The following is a 21558-nucleotide window of genomic DNA, read 5'->3' as shown; positions in this document are numbered from 1 at the left end:
ATATATATATATATATATATATATATATATATATATATATATGTAGCATGTGCAACCTGGCATCATGACTGTGCCTCAGTGCAGAAAGCAAAGTCCATAAAGGTATGATTCGGGGCAATTGGTGTGGAAGAACTTGATTGTCCGCTCAGAATTCGGACCTCATCGCCATTAAATATATTTGGGATCAATTAGAACGGAGATTGTGAGCTTGGCCCTCTCATCCAACATCAGTGTCTGAACTCAGAAATGCTCATCTGGAAGAATGGGCAAAAATTCCCACTGATGGACAACAAAATCTTGTAGAAAGTCTTCCTAGAAGAGTGGAGACTGTCATAGCTGAGGGTGGAGAACATCTCCATATTAATGTCTATGGATGTAGAATGGGAGGTCAAAAGAGCTTGTGGAGGTGTCCCAATACTTTTCCCCATGTAATTTATTTTAAATAGTCAAACAATAGAGAAGGTCCACCATGAATAAAGGTGCTGTGTGCACCAGAAATGCATCGTGTCTCTACACATGAACTATCGCTTGGATGTAAAAATGTTTTTCACCAATGAAGATGAAGATTTTATGTTCGTGAAGCTGGATCCTTCTCAATTGTTTGATGATAGTTTCCGTCTCCGGCTGTAATGCTGCTTCGTGCTCCTAACTAAATTGGGCGACTTCTGTATTTTTAAAAGCCCTGCCTGGAGCGCAAACATTGCCATATGGACCCCCATCTACTACTGAAGTGGCATGTAGATAATACTACAACAATATTTGAACTGGTAGTTTTTAAGAAACAAACTTCTAGTAAACCTGTTCGTATGGGTGCCTAGGGTGTCTGTGGAGCTGTCTGAGTGCAGAGGCTAGTGTGACATGTTCCTGTAGGATTACGTTTAAGGCATTTTGTTCTGTAGTTGAGTGATTCTACTGGGATTGCTCCGATCTATTAGGTGGGTCTGGCTATACAAGGTTTACTCGGTCACGACGAGTTCATTATGTCAAAGTCGTCAAATCTTGCAGAGATTTAGGAGTGTTCCTTGTTAGAGAACCTGGACTTCATCTCTAGATACAGACATGTAAAAGGGCTGCCAATTGTTGTATTCTTATAATTCCCCACAAATGTACGCCGTTTTTAAAATATAATCTTTATTTCTTATCCAAAATCCGCTCTACCAAAAAAGAATCTAATATAAATGCCACATAAGAGGTTTATTATTCCATTGGCTCCCTGTACTTAAAAATAGAAAGTCAGCTGTACTTACCCAATGCCGCTCCCCACTGCTGCCCTTACGTTTGCAGCCAGTCAGTCAGCTCGTTGGTCTTTTGCTTCCTATGACTGTTGAGTCTAGTGATTGACTGCAGCGGTCACATGATGTGAACATGATGTCGCCACTGAAGTCATGTCAACAAACACCAAAGTCTTCAGAGGGGAGCCAGCATGGGAGCGGTTGCTAGAGAGTAGTGTTGAGCCACCCCCGTAGTGTTCGAGTTCGGTTCGGTTCGTCGAACACCCGTGTGTTCGCCGAACTGTTCGTCGAACTGTTCGTCGAACACCTTCGAACACCGTTAAAACCAATGGCAGGCAAACAAAAACACATAGAAACACATAGAAAACACCTTCAAAGGTGTCCAAAAGCTGACAAACTGCTCAGAAGACATAACTAACACATGGAAAAGTGACAAGTACATATAGTCATGCGAAAATAAAAGAGGTGGAGGAGTAAAAGGAGGGGGAGACACAGATATAGGCATGTCATGCCTTTCTAAAATCCAAAAAGTGAGAAGCCGACACGGCCAGTCCGCTCCTGCCCGTGCCACCTCCGTGTCGCCGGGTTTGTGCCAGAGCCGCAGTGAACCCTGACGGCCAGCCCCCCTCTCCCAATACTGGTGCCTGTCCGCTGGTGGGTCGAGCGAGCCCCCCTGTGGTGGAGGCAGCTCTAAGCTTTTTAATTTAAATTGTCTCTCTAATTTGAATGAATACACTTTAAATCCATTTACAAGGATCTATTGGAGGACAAGTCTCATGCCAGCAGCCGCGGTAATTCCAGCTCCAGTAGCGTCCACTAAAGCTGCTGCAGTTAAAAAGCTTTTATAAGGATCGAGCTCGGCTGTCCACCGCAAGGCATCCTACTGCCAGTCCCAGCCCCTATGCCTTGGGGTGCCTCCTGATGCTCTTCACTAAGTATCCCATGGTCCCGAAGCATTTCCTTTGAAAAAATTAAGTGTCTAAACTACAGGTGGTGTAGCTTGCTTAACAGCCGGGATAATCCGCTGACTAGCAGACACTGCTACTAGGCACAAAGTATTTCCTGGGCTAGATGCAGTTAAAAATTTGTAATTAGATACTCTCGTTGGATGCTGAGAAAGCATTCCATAGAGTCTCCTGGCACGCCATATATGATTCTCTTAAAAAGCTTGGGGTAGGGGTCTAGGGGACCCTTTTATAGCCAAAATCACGGCCCTGTATCGCAATACGTCACCTAGGCTGAAGATAAATGGAACTGTAGCACCCTGAGGGCTCGGTTGCTACAGACGTATTGCACCTCACCCAGAGGTGTGATATCTCACTCTCAGGTAAGGATGGAGTGTGGATCAGGACCCGACACCGGCATGCATTACACCACATTGCCGTGGGGCAGGGCGACCAATATGCCCCTGAGATGGGCACGACAGTCCCTGTCCCTGGCTGGAGTGGGGGGAGGGAACACTGAGGAAGGGGAACCCTGTAGTGCAGGAGCAGGGAGGAAGCAGTTCCTGGGTGCATTGAGAAGGGAGTATAAAAGGTGGGCACCATCTTAGTTCAGTGCAGAGAAGTCTGAGCAGAAGTGGCAGGGAGCAGGGGCTCTGCATGAGCTCTGCTCCGGAGGCGGGCCTAGTAACAGAGGCCCAGGCCTGGAAGAGGGAGAAGGAAGGAAGAGGAGCGGAGAAGGCTCCAGGAACGAGGAATGAAGGGATCCCAGGGCTGCGGACGGGCGAGTCGCCACCGCATGCCCGAATCCACCTGCGTGGAGGGGTCAGGCCAAAGGGGGAGACCGGTCCCCGAACTAGTGGAGGCAGGAAACGACCCTCAGCTAGAAACCGGAGGCTCTGACATTTTATGTGGCGCAGCCCCTCGCTACACCCGCTAGGAAGGCACCACATAGGGTCAGGGAAACTGGCGCCAAGTTTACCAAGAGGAGGCCCGAGGCAGCCGGACAGAAGTGTTGGTAAGAAAGGCCAGACAAAGGACACACAAAGGGGGTCCTGTGAAGTGCTCCAAAGTTATCTGGGAGTTGTCTGAGCCCCTCACCTGGTGAGCACAGTACGACGTGGGCAGCCGTTACCTGCAGACGTGGTCTGGATAATAAGAACTGTGAGTAAAGGCCCTGGACTGCATCACTGACTCCGTGTCGTTACTGCTGCTGCCCTGCACCATCACCCCCATCCTCCGCATACACTGCCCTGAGGCTATACTCCTCCCGTGGGGAGTTATGCTACGCTCTGCTGCACCCACAACACCAGCCTCAGCGGTCTGCCCTGTAGCGGCGGTTCACTCTGACCGCAATCCACGGGTGGCGTAGTCGGACATTTAAACATCAAAACCACATAAATAGTTCCGCCACTGGTTTGACCGCCCTGAGCCACGGAACCGGGTCGCCGCCACGAAGACTACAACCACCAGCATCCACCAAAAAGGGTCCGGCTCCGGGTGTCCCAAGGCCCAGGGGGTGCGTCAGAACATTTTCATCACCTTTCACAATCACCAATGGGACAAGGCAGGGATGTCCTCTGTCCCCTCTCTTATACATCCTAGTGACGGAGCACCTGCTCTCATCAATTCGCCATAACCCCAATATTAGGTGGATTGAGGTGGGAGGCACCGAGTACAAGTGCTCTCTATTTGCTGATGATGTCCTAGTATATATCACTCAATCACATATATCCATCCCTGCTGTTATGGCTGAAATAGATCACTTTGTTACATGGTAAAATTTTAAAATCAATGCAGCGAAGTCTGAGGCCCTCGATGTCTCCCTCCCCAAATCCATATAGGATTCCATCCAGTCCAACTTTCCCTTTGCCTGGCCCTCACAGGGTATCAAATACTTAGGAATTCCTATTCATAGAGACCTCTCCCATCTATGTTATCTTAATTTTGGGCCCTTTATTGAACAATTCCATACAGACCACGGTTGGCAAGTTAGAACTGTAAGATTCACTACGTGAACCACTGGTGTTTGTGGAAAAGCACATGTACACTGCGTTCCAAATTATTATGCAAAAAGTGTTTAGGAGTGATAAGGGAAGAATTTGTTTGTCAGTTAAACTCATTGATGGTGATGTGTGTCAGGGCTCTTTATATCACTGTAAGCAATTGCAGACACCTGTGCTAATTAGTTTGGCAGGTGTGTCCAATGAAAGGCAAGACTACTTAAGAAGGTTCTCTCACATTATTAAGCAGCCTACATTTTCTGCCAAAATGGGAAAGAAAAAGGATGTGTCGGCTGCTGAGAAGCAACAAATTGTGGAGTGTTTAGGTCAAGGCATGACTACAATCAACATTGTGCGATGATCAGGATGAAGTGTCTTGGCAATCAAGAAGTATGTAGCTGATTCACAGTACACACGTGTGCGTGCTGATAAGGGCAAATTGAGGACTCTTTCCTACAGGCAATTACGTCAGGTTAAAAGAGCAGCAGCAAGAAAGCCTTGTCATAGCAGCAGACAAGTTTTTGAAGCTGCTGGTGCCTCCAACGTCCCCCGAACAACAAGATGCAGGGTCCTTCAGAGGTTTGCAGCTGTGCATACGCCATCCTGTCGACCTCCTCTATCCACTTCACACAAGCAGAAACGGCTCCAGTGGGCCAAACATTACATGATGACTGATTTCAAAACTGTTTTGTTCACGGATGAGTGCCGTGCAGCGCTCGATGGTCCAGATGGATGGAGTGGAGGATGGCTGGTTGATGGACACCCCACGCAAACACGGCTACAGCGCCAACAAGGAGGAGGTGGAGTAATGTTTTGGGCTGGAATCATGGGGAGAGAGATTGTCGGCCCCTTTAGGATCCCTGAAGGCGCTAAAGATGAAATCCATAATGTATGTGGATTTTCTCAAACAGCACTTCCTGCCATGGTTCAAGAAGAAGAACCGTGTATTTCACAGCAAGATCATTTTTCTGCATGATAATGCACCATCTCATGCTGCACATAAAACATCTGCATCTCTGGCTGATATGGGCATAAAAGGGGACAAACTTATGGTGTGACCCCCATGCTCCCCTGACCTCTACCCCATTCAGAACCTTTGGAGCATCATTAAAAGGAGTGTCTATGATGGCGGGAGGCAGTTCACATCTAAGCAACAGCTCTGGGAGGGTATTCTGTCCTCATGCAAAACAATTGAAGCAGAAACCATCCAAAACCTGACAAATTCAATGGACGAGAGAGTTCAGAAGCTCCTTTCGAACAAGGGGTCCTATGTGAAAATGTAACATCACCTACAATAAAGTTTTGAGTTGAAAACTGTTTGATTTCAGTTTCTAACAACCTGCTAATGCTTATAATTTCAAAAATGACCATTTTTTTGGTCTTTATTAAAATGAAAAGGTTGATCGAAAAGTTTGGGGGATCTAAGAGTGTGGCAACCCAGTAGTCATGATTACTTCGAATTCTGACAATATGAGGGTCATGCTGCAGGTAGTGCAGCAAGAAGGCACTTATGTGTCTTGCGCATCTCGGAGCCCCAAAATTATTTTCCGGGCTAGATGCAGCTAAAAATTATTTTTAATTTTAAATCTGGTGGAGCTTATTATAGATGGCCTAATAGGATCAGTGCTGCACACTGCTACAAAGCCCAAATTATTTTCCAGTCAAGATACAGATAAACATGATTAGTAATTTGAAAGCTTAAAACGGTTGGTAGGGTGATTTTAACCAATCATCAAGCTTTTACTCTCCCCAGGATGACATAGGGGTAGAAAAGTAGTTTCGGATCCATGATTTGTTCATCTTTATGAACGTGAGTCTGTCTACATTATCAGTGGAGAGCCGCGTGCGCTTATCTGTCAGCACACCACCAGCAGCGCTGAACACACGTTCAGACAGAACGCTGGCTGCGGGGCATGACAAGATCTCCAAGGCGTAAGTGGCTAGCTCCGGCCATTTATCCAGATTGGAAGCCCAAAAAGAGCAAGGGTCCAGTGACACAGTTGTGGCTTCAATGTTTACTTGGAGATACTCCTGTACCATCGTCTCTAGGCGTTGACTATGTGTCAGACTTCTTGTCTCCTGTGGCCTTGCAAAGGATGGGCTAAAAAAGTGGTGAAATGATTCCGCAAAATTGATGTTACCAGCAGATACTGTGGTTCTGTTACGGTTTGAGTGCTGAACACTTGACGGTCCCACGGTTGGCAAGTTGGAACTGTGAGATTCACTACGTGCACCACTGGTATTTTGTGGAAAAGCACATGTAAGATTCTGCAACAGTCTCTGCTGATACTCCTGCATGCGTGCATCCCTTTCTATGGCAGGAATAATTTCTGCAAATTTACTTTTGTACCGGGGATCTAACAGTGTGGCAACCCAGTAGTCAGGATTATTTCTAATTCTCACAATTCGAGGGTCATGTTGCAGGTAGTGCAGCAAGAAGGCACTCATGTGTGTTGCGCATTCAGGAGCACCAAGTCCCTGTTGTGTTGGTGGCGAGGTAACAATCATGCTTCCTTCCTCTGTCCTCTCCCCCCAACCTCGCACAACAGAAATGTGATCAAGGTCTCCCTCATCTGATGAGTCTTCCATCAGTTCGTCCTCCACTTCTTCCTGGGCTCCTGCACCTTCCTCACTAGTTTGGCTGCTACCATGCGCCCTGGTAAAACCATCTCCCCCACCCTCACATGCCTGCCGCCTTGGTGCTGCCGACCGTCTGGACCTTGCAGATGTTAGCCCTTCCGCATACAACTCCTCCTCCTCTACTTCCTCCACCTCTTCTTGTGCCACCACCTGACTCCGAATTCTGTTTAACATGTGCTCCAGCATGTAAATCACCGGAATAGTCATGCTGATAATGGCATCGTCAGCACTAAACATCTTCGTCGCCATTTCAAAACTGTGCAGAAGGGTGCATAGGTCCCTGATCTGAGACCACTCCTCCAGCGTGATTTGCCCCACCTCTGAATCTCGTTGGCCCAGGCTATACGTCAGAACGTATTGCACCAGGGCTTGTCGGTGCTGCCACAGTCGCTGCAACATGTGCAGAGTTGAATTCCACCGGGTAGGCACATCGCATTTTAGCCGGTGAAGTGGCAGGCCCAACGACTTCTGTAGAGATGTAAGTCGCTGAGCTGCGGGATGCGAACGGCGGAAGTGAGCACACAGCGACCGTGCCCTCTGCAGAAGGCCATCTAGTCTGGGATAGTGGGCTAAAAATTGCTGGACAACCAGGTTCAACACGTGAGCCATACAAGGCACGTGTGTGACATTGCCCCGGCGAAGGGCCGCACCCAGGTTTGCAGCATTGTCGCACACGGCCTTCTCTGGTTTCAGGTCCAGTGGAGACAACCATTCATGAAATTGGTTCTCCAGAGCTGACCACAACTCCTCAGCTGTGTGACTCACATTTCCCAGACATTTCAAAGTAAAAACCGCCTGATGACGTTGAGCCCTACTGCCAGCATAGTAAGGAGGTGTGCAGGATCCCTTCTGCGCAGTTAGAAAGCTTGTGGCATGACCAGACAGGCTTTGGGTGCAGGTGGAAGACCGAGAGGAGGTTGAGGAGGCAGAAGCAGTGGAGGAACTTTGACATAAAGAGGATTGACGCACAACTCGTGGGGACGGCAAGACTTGGACAGCAGCCCCTTGTCCTGCTGTCACCATAGTTACCCAGTGCCCAGTCAGCGACATGTAACGCCCCTGTCCATGCCTACTCGTCCAAGTGTCTGTGGTGAAATGCACCCTGTCACACACAGAGTTTCTCAAAGAAGCGGTGATGTTGTGTGCGACATGCTGGTGGAGCGCAGGCACACCTTTCTTTGAGAAGTAGTGCCGACTGGGCATCTGGTACTGGGGCACTGCGACGGACATAAGGTCTCGAAAATCCTCTGTGTCCACCAGGCGGAAAGGCAGCATTTCTGTAGCCAAGAGCTTGCAGATGGTGAAATTCAACCTCTTAGCTTTCTCATGGCTAGGAGGAAATGGTCTTTTACTTGTCCACATCTGAGGGACCGAGGGCTGGCTATTGTGCTTAGACGGGGTTGATAAGGGTGTCCCCGGCAAACTGCCGGTCTGTGAGGAAGATGCAGGCGGACATGTTAGGTTGCCTTGATCCAAAGGTGGTGCTATCGATGTCGGACAGCGCTCAACACCAGCTGGTGTTACCACCTCCAAAGAAAATGATGACCTGCCAATCACGCTGGCTGTTGCGGGTAAAGAGGTGGCAGGTCTGTGCCCCAAAACAGGTGTGACTGCTGTCCCCCCAGTCACAGAGGATGAAGAGGCCGCGAATGCACAAGATATGGCAGACGGTGGATGGCCCGGCCGGCTAGGCCGCATTGTAGCACACTGAGCTTCCCACTGCAACTTATGCTTCATGTCCATGTGCCGGTTCATGCATGAAGTACTCAAACTATGTATTTTTTGGCCTCTACTTAGCTTTTGCTGACAAATGTTACAGATAACACGAGTTGGGTCATCTTTATCGATCTGAAAAAATGCCCAGGCTATGCAAGGCTTAGCACCCATGCGACCTGAAGAGCCACCACGACTTGTGGTGAGAGGCAGAGTTGTGTTTGAGGATGCAGTTGTTGACGTGCTTCCAGTACTACGTCTCTGTCCAGGAAGGCGCAACCTGACCTCGTCGTCACTAGCATCTTCCTCCACCTCCTCTGCTGACCTCATCTCTTGGCTGACTGTGGGTTGACAGTAAGTGGGATCTCCAACCTCATCATCATCACCCTGTGTGTTATCACACCCGTTGTCCTCAGAGCCAACCTGTTCCTGCCCTGACAAAAAACTAAAGTTGTCGCTCCAATCAGGTATTTGAGTCTTATCATCGTCTTCCTCATTGTCTCCACCAACAGGAGTTACAGTTTGGGAATGAGGGTCTACATTATGGTCAGAACCTTCTGCGTCTGGTCCTGGATCCGACTCATAAAGATTCTGGGCATCAGTGCAGATCATTTCCTCGTCTGGATTCACAGAAGCGCTGGAGTCGACCTCTGATTCCCAGGCTATAGTATGAGTAAACAGCTCTGCAGACTCAACCATCTGTTCTACCTCATACTCAGACGGGCAGCTGGAGATTTGGGAGCTGTGAGGAAGCAAGTGCGATTTGGGTGACACCTTTGAGGACTGGAGTATTTGTGATGTTGAAGTTGATGTGGAGGAGAGCCCACTTAAAGGAGCACTTGATATCCGTTGAAGCACCTGCTGTTTTTGTGCCTCATCTGGAATTTGTAGCGATTGGCGTGGCCGTAAGAAAGGGATCTTATCACATTGTCCGCTAAAAGAAGTAGACATTTTAGTTTGGCTGGAAGATGGTCTTTCTTCTGCAGATGTTACTGTTGCTTTAACACCTACCCCACGGACACAACCTTTTTTCCCCTTCCCAACACGCCTATTCCCCTTTCCACCAGCAGCAGGCCTTTTTCCACTCATTTTGGTGGTTAACTAATTCACAACTCTGGAGTTGTTTGCACAAAAAAACAATGGATGGTAACCGAGCAGAGCTGAGTGGCCAAATTGTGGTATTAGGCCAAAACTATTGGCTGGGTTAGATGCAGAAAAAAATTATATTCAATTTGCAACCTGATGGAGGTCAGTATAGATGGACTAATACAACAAGTCCCACACACAGCTAGAAGCCCAATATTTTTTCAGAGGTAGATGCAGAAAAAAATATATTCAGTTTGCAACCTGATGGAGGTCAGTATAGATGGACTAATACAACAAGTCCCACACACAGCTAGAAGCCCAATATTTTTTCAGAGGTAGATGCAGAAAAAAATATATTCAGTTTGCAACCTGATGGAGGTCAGTATAGATGGACTAATACAACAAGTCCCACACACAGCTAGAAGCCCAATATTTTTTCAGAGGTAGATGCAGAAAAAAATATATTCAGTTTGCAACCTGATGGAGGTCAGTATAGATGGACTAATACAACAAGTCCCACACACTGCTAGAAGGCCAAATATTTTTTCAGAGGTACTGTAGATGCAGATAAAAATTATTTTGAATTTGCAACCTGATGGAGGTCAGTATAGATGGACTAATAGAGAAAGTCCGACACACTACTAGAAGGCCAAATATTTTTTCAGAGCTAGATGCAGAAAAAAATTATATTCAGTTTGCAACCTGATGGAGGTCAGTATAGATGGACTAATAGAATGATGCTATGCCCAAAAGATTTTACTTCACTAGGTGCAGTAAAAAAATTGGTATTCTATACACAGGTGGTATATCTTGCAACACAGATAGGCTACTCCACTGACTAACACACTCTGCAATAGGCCAAAAAGGATTAGCTTTGCTAGATTCAGCCAAATGCTGTGAAAAAAACTTGCACAGCACTGGCACAGACCTGCCTGGCAAAAACTGATAGGAACTGATGTAACCTAGTCCTGAAAAGGACTCCAATTACAATTAGTCTTTACTCCCACAACCTATCTATTTAAGAGCACAGACCTGCCTGATAAAAGTCGTAGGAAATGCTGTAACCTAGTCCTTAAAAGGACTGCAATCACAACTATTCCCTACTCCCAAGCTATCTGTATATTTGTGCGAAAATTGGCTTGAAATTAACAAGGTATAGCGCACACAGCAACAACGGTGCCGTCTAACACGCAGCTGCAGCAGTGAGAAAATGGTGGCGACGGGGAAAATGGCTTGGTCTTATAGGGCAAGGACATGTGACATACACTGCCAATGACACATGCCCTTGCTTGTGTGAAAAAAAGCACTTCGCTCCGTGTGTGCGCTGCTGATAGGCTGACAGATTGCACCTCCCCACTGCAAATGCGGGAAAGAGAAAAAAAAATGGAGATCTTCATTGTTCCTGCAGAGATCCATCCCCTGCCCCTCCCCCCACCCCGCTGTACACTCAAACTGCGTATTAACATAAATTTTCATCATTACTGAGAAAAAATCCAGTTATGATTTTGGTGCACGAACAGTTATCGAACATAACCTCGAACAGCCGAATTTTTCTCAAATTGTTCGTGTTCGCCGAACGGCTCGAACACCGCCCAAAACAGCTCGAATTTGAGATTGGCGAACAGTTCGAGTAGAACAACGCTCATCTCTACTAGAGAGTACAGCTGTCTTTAGTATTTCTAAGTACAAAGTAAAAAAAAATAAACTGAACAATCCCTTGAAGTCTGATAATGTCTAAATAATACTCCCATATTCATAAATTATAAGGCCCACATAATATAGTGCTCAAATAATGTAATGGATCCAGATAATACTCCCACAAAAGTACTGCCATATAGTTTGTTACCTCTTTGTAACTGGACCAACACACAACAAACCCCTCCATCAGCTCTTTCCTACATCAGTCAGAAATCTGAGTGACACAGACATAGAGATTTTGTGCCAAACAACTGTCCCGGTTGGTGCCACACTGAATATGGATGACGCATCTGACTTTGGAGAAGGGAGGCTGTGAGCAGGGGTTAATCAAGGAGGTAGAGGAGCCCACTGCTTTTCACTGGGGGTTATTTGGGATTACTGTAGTTGGGATAGGCTCATCTTGAAGGTTGTCCTCTTTGGATTTCTGTACCCTCCACCCTTTTTGATGCTAGGTCTTTGTTGCAGTTTTATGTATTTTATTAGAAAGTGTAGCCCGAGCCTAAGACTCAGATGTCATACCTGTCATATCTGCCATTCTTCAGCCTCTTTAGCATAGTATATATGAACCAAGTCTGGTATTTTTCTGATGGCCACAATGAGGTATTCGAGGTTTGCCCTTGGCTAACATACTGTGTTAATACAGAACTCTCATAATCCTTCAGTCTCCTTATGGCCAGAGGCCACATCTGCTTCATGCTCGTATTACTGACAATAGTCCTAATTAACGCAATAGTTGGTCCCCCCCAGAATGAGGAATCCACAGTGCAGTTAGGCTAACATTTTCATTTTCACTTTGGAAGCTAAAACAAATGCGGAGTGATGTGCCCTGCCCGCTAGGGTTGATGTTTAGTCCTATTTTGCCTTGTATGTCAGGTCCTACCAGACAGAGAAGACATGTTATGACTTAACTCAACAGCAGTACTGCCATGCTCAAGAATATTGCTGCTTCCTGCAAAAGACATTCACAGATCCAAATAACTGTCATTAGCTGCTCATTTGGAGAATTAGGAGAAGATGGATGGATGGATGGATAGATAGATAAGCAGACAGGGTAGCTAAATAGATGCGACTCGCCCAGGGTGATAGGGACGACTCGGTACCCGGGCCTTTTGCCTGACTTTGGGGATGTCGCGGTGGTCGGCTCCCGGGCCCGTACTCTGGGGTCAGCTTTTAAAAAGGGATTGTTTGTTAATTTTATGAAAGTTCGTGACGCCACCTGTGGTTTCTGGTGAGAATCACCAGCGCTGCGGAAGTCCACTGAGGCCGGTGATAAGGCAGCTCGATGGTATAGCTCCCCACAGGTGGAGCTAGGCCTCAGGGCAGTGTATGAAGAGGGGGATGCAGGACAGGCGAGACCCAGCCGGGTCAGAGCAAGAACGGGGACAGACACGATAGTCACTTCAGTACCTTTTACCGGTGGTAATTCAGGCACATCCCAGAGCACTGTAGGGTGAAGGGTGCATATCAGGATCCTCCCCAATGAGCGGGTGTAGGGCCTCCTGTTTCTTGCCTTTGCGTAGTAAGTTTCTGACCTGCCTGGAGCTAGGCCTAACTTGGTTTCTGTTCAGCACCTGCTGACGTTGTGGTAGGGCCTTCTCTTGGAGTGCACGCTCCAAGCTTACGGGGCCTATGTCTCTCCAGGCTCTGTTACGTATCGGCTCTCTGGTGATCCTGGGACCAGTAGTTCTCCAGGGATTCCGGTTATGCCTTACTTGGTCGTAGAGATCCCGGTAAGCTCGGACCCGGTGTCCGGTATATGTTTCGGGGTGAGCTGGGTAAGCTCCTCTGCCCCCACTGCTACTCACTTTCCACTACTTGCCTTCGGCCTACTCGGGCCTCACTAGGCTACTCACACTAACGGCAGCTTGCCGCTCTTCACCGATCTTATGGCGCCGGCACACCTTAAGCTCTAACTGAGCTCCCTGAATCTAGCTAGCAGGAGCCTCGTGCTCCTCTGCTGAACTACTAACTGAGTTCCCTAGACTAGACTGAGCTCCACTGCAGACTGACCTCTCATAGGCTTCTTTACTGCAGGAACTCTTCAGAGGAACTGCTGAATCACTCTAGCAGGCTAGGAACTGAACTGCCTAGCTCCACCTTCCCTATTTATATCCCTAACGGGCTGGTGGAGATGTGTGAATGTTTATGGGGGCCTCTTGTGGAGGATTCCATCAATGCAGTCTTTTAGGATCTGTGGTACCAAGCGCAGCTGGGCGCCATAGATGTAATATAGATAACAGATAGATTAAAATACTGTAGATACAGTAAATCGATGTAAGATAGATAGATAAACTGCACTAAAGGAAGGACATGTCAATTGCCCCATCTAAACAAAGGCAAGGCTTACCCAAGTTAATGAAAAAAAGGTGGTAAATCTGCGAATTTAGCTACATAGGTTGTAAAAAAAGACACGGGTACATCAAGTTCAACTTTTCTCTGACAGTTATTTATAACCCACAATATCATTTGTTGTGCAAAAATCATCCAGTCCCTTTTTAAAAGCTGTTATAGTGTCTTCCATCACTATCTCTTGTGGTCTTGCATTCCACAGTCTGAGTGCTCTGACTGTAAAGAACCCTTTCCTATATAGGTGCCGGAATCGCCTTTCTTCCACCCGTAATGAGTGCCCCCTGGTCCTTAATATGGTCTTTGGAAGGAATAAGTCATGTGCTAGTCCTTTGTACTGACCACACATATATTTATACATACAGTATAAATGAGATCTCCTCTGAGGCGTCTTTTTTCTAAGATAAACAAGCCCAACTTTTCCAACCTCTCATCATAAGAGAGTCCTTCCATCCCTTGTAATAATCTAGTATTTCACCTTTGAACTGACTCTTAACTTTCCAATATTGGAATGGAGGAAAACAAATTCCATGTCCTTTTTAATTTAATATTGGAACTGCCAGAATCCTGGGGGGCAAAGACTAAAAATATATTTAAAGTGTACCTGTCATTTCCGGTGACTTTTCAAAATCATGTCATGTGCGTACATTAGTAATCACACAATTTCTGGTCAATAAATGACTTGTATTCTACAGTTTTCCCCCCTGCAGCATAGCCCCCTCTGACCTAGTGTACATAGATCTCATACCCTACCATAATTATATATAAATGTAAAGCAAAGTTGCATAATAAATATAGGGTACTTAGTGAACTATTTTTGATCAAAAAAAGTATACAAGCCGTCCCACCAGCGGCAAGGTGACCCTAAATTGGGACGGTACCTATACTGCCTATATTAAAAACCTTACTGTATATCAAAGTTGAAATAATGCATATAAAAGGGTAGACAAATAGGACCGGTCCTATTTGTCTACCCTTTTATATGCATTATTTCAACTTTGATATACAGTAAGGTTTTTAATATAGTCAAGCAGTCACAAATCATGCACACGGCGCGACTCAAACATAACACCTGAGCACGCTGAAGATACTTGGGAAACACCCGAGCATGCTCATAAATCTCGAGTAACGAGCATGCTCGCTCATCACTAGTCATGACCCCTCACTATTCTTGCAGTCAATCTTATTTTAAGCAAGATGCATTTGAGCAGGATTTTAGAGTTAAAAGATCAGTTTGGGAAGGGAAGAAGTGGCTCATAAGTGGAGAAAGGAGCATATTTCTCTGATAAAATATATTACAAAGTTTCTCATATTTGCACGTACTAGTGATCTATGTTCCTAGGGACAAAAAAAAGTATTTAATTAAAGCATAGGTTGGTTTTTTTACTAAATATTCCTCGTGACTTAACATTTAGTTGGGTGTTGCTTCTTTGTCTACACTTACAACTAATAACTAAGATGCTATGAAATTCCTAGATATGTCATGTGGAAAATATGAAGCTGACGTTGTAAGCTGTACAGCAGCAATCCGCAGGTGATGGCAACAGATTCTCTGTCTGTTCTGTCCAGTGAGATACTCATCCGAATGTTGGAATATTCATAGAACTTTGATGACATATGCTCTCCTACAGACATACTGTATATAATACTTTCTACAAGGATGGGGCCAGGGAAGCATGTTTTCATAATCCAGGCAATGAGTTCTGGATACCCTGTGGTCAGACCATCAGAAGAAAGGTATGGTCAGCATCCTCTTGTAGAAGCGGCTGCTTTTCTTGGTGCTGACTGCACTATTTTCCTGTTATGCCAGATCTGCATCTTTGTATTATATGGAGGAAGTTGTGGTGAGGGTTACATTCCTACAGTGAGTATGTGGTGTTAGTAAATAGCAGGTCCATCATCCGCTGCTGCTCCCAGTACAGACAAAGAAAGTTTCAATCCTGCAACTTACAGTACAGACCAAAAGTTTGGACACACCTTCTCATTTAAAGATTTTTCTGTATTTTCATGACTATGAAAATTGTACATTCACACTGAAGGCATCAAAACTATGAATTACCACATGTGGAATTATATACTTAACAAAAAAGTGTGAAACAACTGAAAATATGTCTAATATTCTAGGTTCTTCAAAGTAGCCACCTTTTGCTTTGATGACTGCTTTGCACACTCTTGGCATTCTCTTGATGAGCTTCAAGAGGTAGTCACCGGAAATGGTTTTCACTTCACAGGTGTGCCCTGTCAGGTTTAATAAGTGGGATTTCTTGCCTTATAAATGGGGTTGGGACCATCAGTTGTGTTGTGCAGAAGTTTGGTGGATACACAGCTGATAGTCCTACTGAATAGACTGTTAGAATTTGTATTATGGCAAGAAAAAAGCAGCTAAGTAAAGAAAAACGAGTGGCCATCATTACTTTAAGAAATGAAGGTCAGTCAGTGCGAAAAATTGGGCAAACTTTGAAAGTGTCCCCAAGTGCAGTTGCAAAAACCATCAAGCACTACAAAGAAACTGTCTCACATGAGGACCGCCCCAGGAAAGGAAGACCAAGAGTCACCTCTGCTTCTGAGAATAAGTGTATCCGAGTCACCAGCCTCAGAAATCGCAGGTTAACAGCAGCTCAGATTAGAGACCAGGTCAATGCCACACAGAGTTCTAGCAGCAGACACATCTCTTCAACAACTGTTAAGAGGAGACTTTGTGCAGCAGGCCTTCATGGTAAAATAGCTGCTAGGAAACCACTGCTAAGGACAGGCAACAAGCAGAAGAGACTTGTTTGGGCTAAAGAACACAAGGAATGGACATTAGACCAGTGGAAATCTGTGCTTTGGTCTGATGAGTCCAAATTTGAGATCTTTGGTTCCAACCACCGTGTCTTTGTGCGATGCAGAAAAGGTGAACGGATGGACTCTACATGCCTGGTTCCCACCGTGAAGCATGGAGGAGGAGGTGTGATGGTGCTTTGCTGGGGATTTATTCAAAATTGAAGGCATACTAAACCAGCATGGCTACCACAGCATCTTGCAGCGGCATGCTATTCCATCCGGTTTGCGTTTAGTTGGACCATCATTTATTTTTCAACAGGACAATGACCCCAAACACACCTCCAGGCTGTGTAAGGGCTATTTGACCAAGAGGGAGAGTGATGGGGTGCTACGCCAGATGACCTGGCCTCCACAGTCACCAGACCTGAACCCAATTGAGATGGTTTGGGGTGAACTGGACGGCAGAGTGAAGGCAAAAGGGCCACAAGTGCTAAGCATCTCTGGGAACTCCTTCAAGATTGTTGGAAGACCATTTCCGGTGACTACCTCTTGAAGCTCATCAAGAGAATGCCAAGAGTGTGCAAAGCAGTCATCAAAGCAAAAGGTGGCTACTTTGAAGAACCTAGAATACAAGACATTTTCAGTTGTTTCACACTTTTTTGTTAAGTATATAATTCCACATGTGTTAATTCATAGTTTTGATGCCTTCAGTGTGAATGTACAATTTTCATAGTCATGAAAATACAGAAAAATCTTTAAATGAGAAGGTGTGTCCAAACTTTTGGTCTGTGCTGTATATTTGTTGTCCAAGAGAAGAAAAGCATGGCTGCTTACTTGGAAAAACAGCGCCACACCTGTCTTTAGGTTATGCTTAGTATTGCAGCCCAGGTCTATTCACTTTTAACAGATCTGAGCTGCAATATCATACACAACCCATTGACACATATGGCACTATTTTTGAAGAAAGCAGCCATGTCTTTTGAATCCTTTACCGAACTTTAGATTAGGACTGGTTCATGGACGGCTCCTCGGGGACTGGGGAGCCGTCAATCAGGCTACGTGGGCAGAGATTGAGGTAACCTTCCATAAAGGATTACACAACAGCTAAACTCAGAAAGGGCCCTAACCCCTTTCTCCTGGATTTTGACCCTTAACCTTTTAAACAGGACCAGTTCAATGTTGGTGGAGGCCCATTGACAAATAAATGTGTGGATCCCCTCTTGGTGCACGCATAACCATTTGTTTTACACAGGAGATTCTGACTTCTTAGGTTTCTATAATATATATGCAAATTGACTCTTCAGAGAAGAAGGGGGCTAGAACTCTAGGGCCACCTATAGGAAGTAGCAATCCTAATAGTCAATATCGACTCTCCAACGAGCCTTATCACATAACTTAGGATAAAAGCCAGAACCTGAATCTCAATATGCAGGCCCTGTGTTTCAGTGTACTGCCCCTCGTCAGTGCAAAGTTTGAGATCCGGTTTGGCTGGGTGAGAGGCGTCTGACCGGTATCCAAGGGGTAATATTTCTCCTTGCAAAGAGTGACATGTTAAGCATGTCACGGTGAGGAGACTTTTAAGCCGTAATGCTCCTCTGGGAAATATGCAAATTGTCTCTTCAAAGAGGAAGAGGACCTTAACTCTAGTACCACCATTTACTATATATGCAAAGAGATACCAGCGTAGAGTGAATTTTTTGATGTGTGCTGCTGATTTAGACACAATCCAAAAGATCTCAGGAAAAAGTGGTTTAATGTCAACGTGTTTCAGAGTCCATCTGACTCCTTCCTCAGTACAACCACATATGTCCTCAGGACAACCACCAGCCTCATCAGGTCTAAGAGACCTATGTGATATATGCAGTTTATATTGTGAAATTTGGTGACAGCTCTGCATTAAATCCCCTCTTTACAACTCAGACTGCTGGCATTTCCTTCAGTTTGATTTCAGCTGATGAGATACTAAGTATACTATGATTCAGCACTAGGTCATAGGATGTTGGCATTTCTACTATCATTGCGGGCCGCTTGCTGCCCCATGAAAGGCCCTCTTTTCTATAACCAGCTAATGAATGTTTGCTTTGTGTGTTCTCATTTCAGAGTCCTTCCAGGTGGTGGTCCGAGGGAACGGCTTCCAGAGTGCCCGTGATATCAGTCAAGTCCTGTGCAGCTTTCGGCTCAATGACAGCTTAACTATAAGTGAGAACACGGTGACAAAATCTAAAAATTACGGGGTAAAAGTGGAGCTGTTACCATAACAACCAATTGGCTGGTTACTATGGGAACAGTCAGACTGTATTACTGCATTGATTTTGATAAATCATCCACAACGTGTCAGAAGATTGGCCTAACTTTGTTGTGTATCATGTACCTTTCCTCCTGTGTACTTGCCTTGTCCTTCTGCTGTCGCCCGGGTACCATGCCACTCTTCTGGTTTCCCACCGGTATATGATGTGTTAGTCTTAGTGACATCATGTAGCACATCAGGCGAATCACAGCACTCCTCATTGGTGCGTTGGTATATATAGCTATTACGCTCACCCTAACATATGATATTTTGATAGTGAAGGCCAGGACCACTGTCACAAGCTTCAAACTTCACCATCCTAGCCCACCAGGAATTTTACCTTTTGCCCCATAAAGCACCAGTTTTATCTGGTTTTTGGATGCAATACTTATCTGGAGACTGGATGAAACCGTTTATAACAGTGTATATACACTGGGTATCTGGATGGCAATATCTATCATGCTGCTGTATGGAAGCATTTCACTGATGAGATAGGCCTGCTCACTAGCTTCCATGCAAGTGACAGCACCAGATAGGAGAGAAGGTTGGGCCTTTTGTTACAGAACTAACAAATTATTTCATATGAATATTGTAATAAATGCATTCATTGTAAAATTCAATTTCTATGGAAATGTACAGATCTGTACAAATGTTTTAGGCAGGTGTGGAAAAATTGTTGCATAGTAGGAATGCTTTCATATATAGAAGTGTTAACAGTTTATTTTTTATCAATTAACAAAATACAAAGTGAGTGGACAAAAGAGAAATCTAAATCAACGTTTGGTGTGACTGCCCTTCAGAATAGCATCAAAGCATCAATTCCTCTAGGTACACTTGCCCACAGTTTCTGAAGGAACTCGGCAGGGAAGTTGTTCCAAAGATCTTGGAGAACCAACCACAGATCTTCTGCAGATGTAGGTTTGTGCAAATCCTTCTTTACGCTAAAGATAGTTCTTAATAACATTAGCTGTATGTTTGGGGTCATTGTCCTGCTACTGAATAAATTTGGAAAAAATCGGACACCTCTCTGATGGTATTCCATAGTGGATAAGTATCTGCTTGTATTTTTCTGCATTGAGGACACCATTAACCCTGAGCAAATTCTCAAGTCCATTTGCAAGTCCAAGATGTTTGAAGCAACTTCTTTGCCGAGTTCCTTGAAAAACTGTGTGTTTGAGTTTGACATCCCTGCTCTAGGTTCTCTTGTACACAGAGGGCCAAAATAAAAAACTTGGACAAAGTCGCGGGCCAACCAGTATACAGTATAATGGGCCCCTCATAGTACTACATACAGAATAATGGGCCCCACATAGCCCTCCATACAGTATAATGGGCCCCACATAGTCCTCCATACAGAATAATGGGCCCCACATAGTCCTCCATACAGAATAATAGGCCCCACATAGTCCTCCTTACAGTATAATGGGTCCCACATAGTCCTCCATACAGCATAATGGGACCCACATAGTCCTCCATACAGTATAATGGGCCCCACATAGTCCTCCATACATCATAATAGGCCCCACAAAGTCCTCCATACAGCATAATGGGTGCCACATAGTCCTCCATACAGTATAATGGACCCCACATAGTCCTCCATACAGCATAATGGGTCCCACATAGTCCTCCGTACAGTATAATGGGCCCCACATAGTTCTCCATACAGTATAATGGGCCCCACATAGTCCTGCATACAGTATAATGGGCCCCACATAATCCTCCATACAGCATAATGGGCCCCACATAGTCCTCCATACAGTATAATGGGCCCCACATAGTCCTCCATACAACATAATGGGCCCCACATAGTCCTCCATACAAGTATAATGGGCCCCACATAGTCCTCCATACAGCATAATGGGCCCCACATAGTCCTCCATACAGTATAATGGGCCCCACATAATCCTCCATACAGCATAATGGGCCCCACATAGTCCTCCATACAGTATAATGGGCCCCACATAGTCCTCCATACAACATAATGGGCCCCACATAGTCCTCCATACAGTATAATGGGCCCCACATAGTCCTCCATACAGCATAATGGGCCCCACATAGTCCTCCATACAGTATAATGGGCCCCACATAATCCTCCATACAGCATAATGGGCCCCACATAGTCCTCCATACAGTATAATGGGCCCCACATAGTCCTCCATACAACATAATGGGCCCCACATAGTCCTCCATACAGTATAATGGGCCCCACATAGTCCTCCATACAGCATAATGGGCCCCACATAGTCCTCCATACAGTATAATGGGCCCCACATAGTCCACCATACAGCATAATAGGCCCCACATAGTCCTCCATACAGAATAATGGGCCTCACATAGTCCTCCATACAGAATAATGGGCCCCACATAGTCCTCCTTACAGTATAATGGGTCCCACATAGTCCTCCATACAGCATAATGGGTCCCACATAGTCCTCCATACAGTATAATGGGCCCCACATAGTCCTCCATACACTATAATGGGCCCCACATAGTCCTCCATACAGTATAATGGGCCCCACATAGTCCTCCATACACTATAATGGGCCCCACATAGTCCTCCATACAGTATAATGGGTCCCACATAGTCCTCCATACAGCATAATGGGTCCCACATAGTCCTCCATACAGCATAATGGGTCCCACATAGTCCTCCATACAGTATAATGGGTCCCACATAGTCCTCCATACAGCATAATGGGTCCCACATAGTCCTCCATACAGTATAATGGGTCCCACATAGTCCTCCATACAGCATAATGGGTCCCACATAGTCCTCCATACAATATAATGGGCCCCACATAGTCCTCCATACAGTATAATGGACCCCACATAGTCCTCCATACAGTATA

General features: G+C 45.6%; 1 protein-coding gene across 1 annotated transcript in view; it reads left to right on the top strand.

Annotated features, from left to right (window-relative positions):
- The window catches only part of LOC141273024 (anthrax toxin receptor 1-like), a 119527-nt gene that overhangs the window by 78590 nt on the left and 19379 nt on the right, over positions 1–21558 (top strand). Inside the window, exon 10 of the mRNA XM_073684340.1 lies at positions 18523–18621. Coding sequence (XP_073540441.1) covers positions 18523–18621 — 99 coding nt within the window. The remainder of the gene's footprint in view (positions 1–18522; positions 18622–21558) is intronic.

The sequence above is a fragment of the Phyllobates terribilis genome, unplaced genomic scaffold, assembly GCF_046119375.1.
Source record: "Phyllobates terribilis strain yellow unplaced genomic scaffold, ASM4611937v1 Scaffold_5__5_contigs__length_657084704, whole genome shotgun sequence".
Lineage (NCBI taxonomy): Eukaryota > Metazoa > Chordata > Amphibia > Anura > Dendrobatidae > Phyllobates > Phyllobates terribilis.
This window is presented reverse-complemented; position numbering and strand designations above follow the sequence as displayed.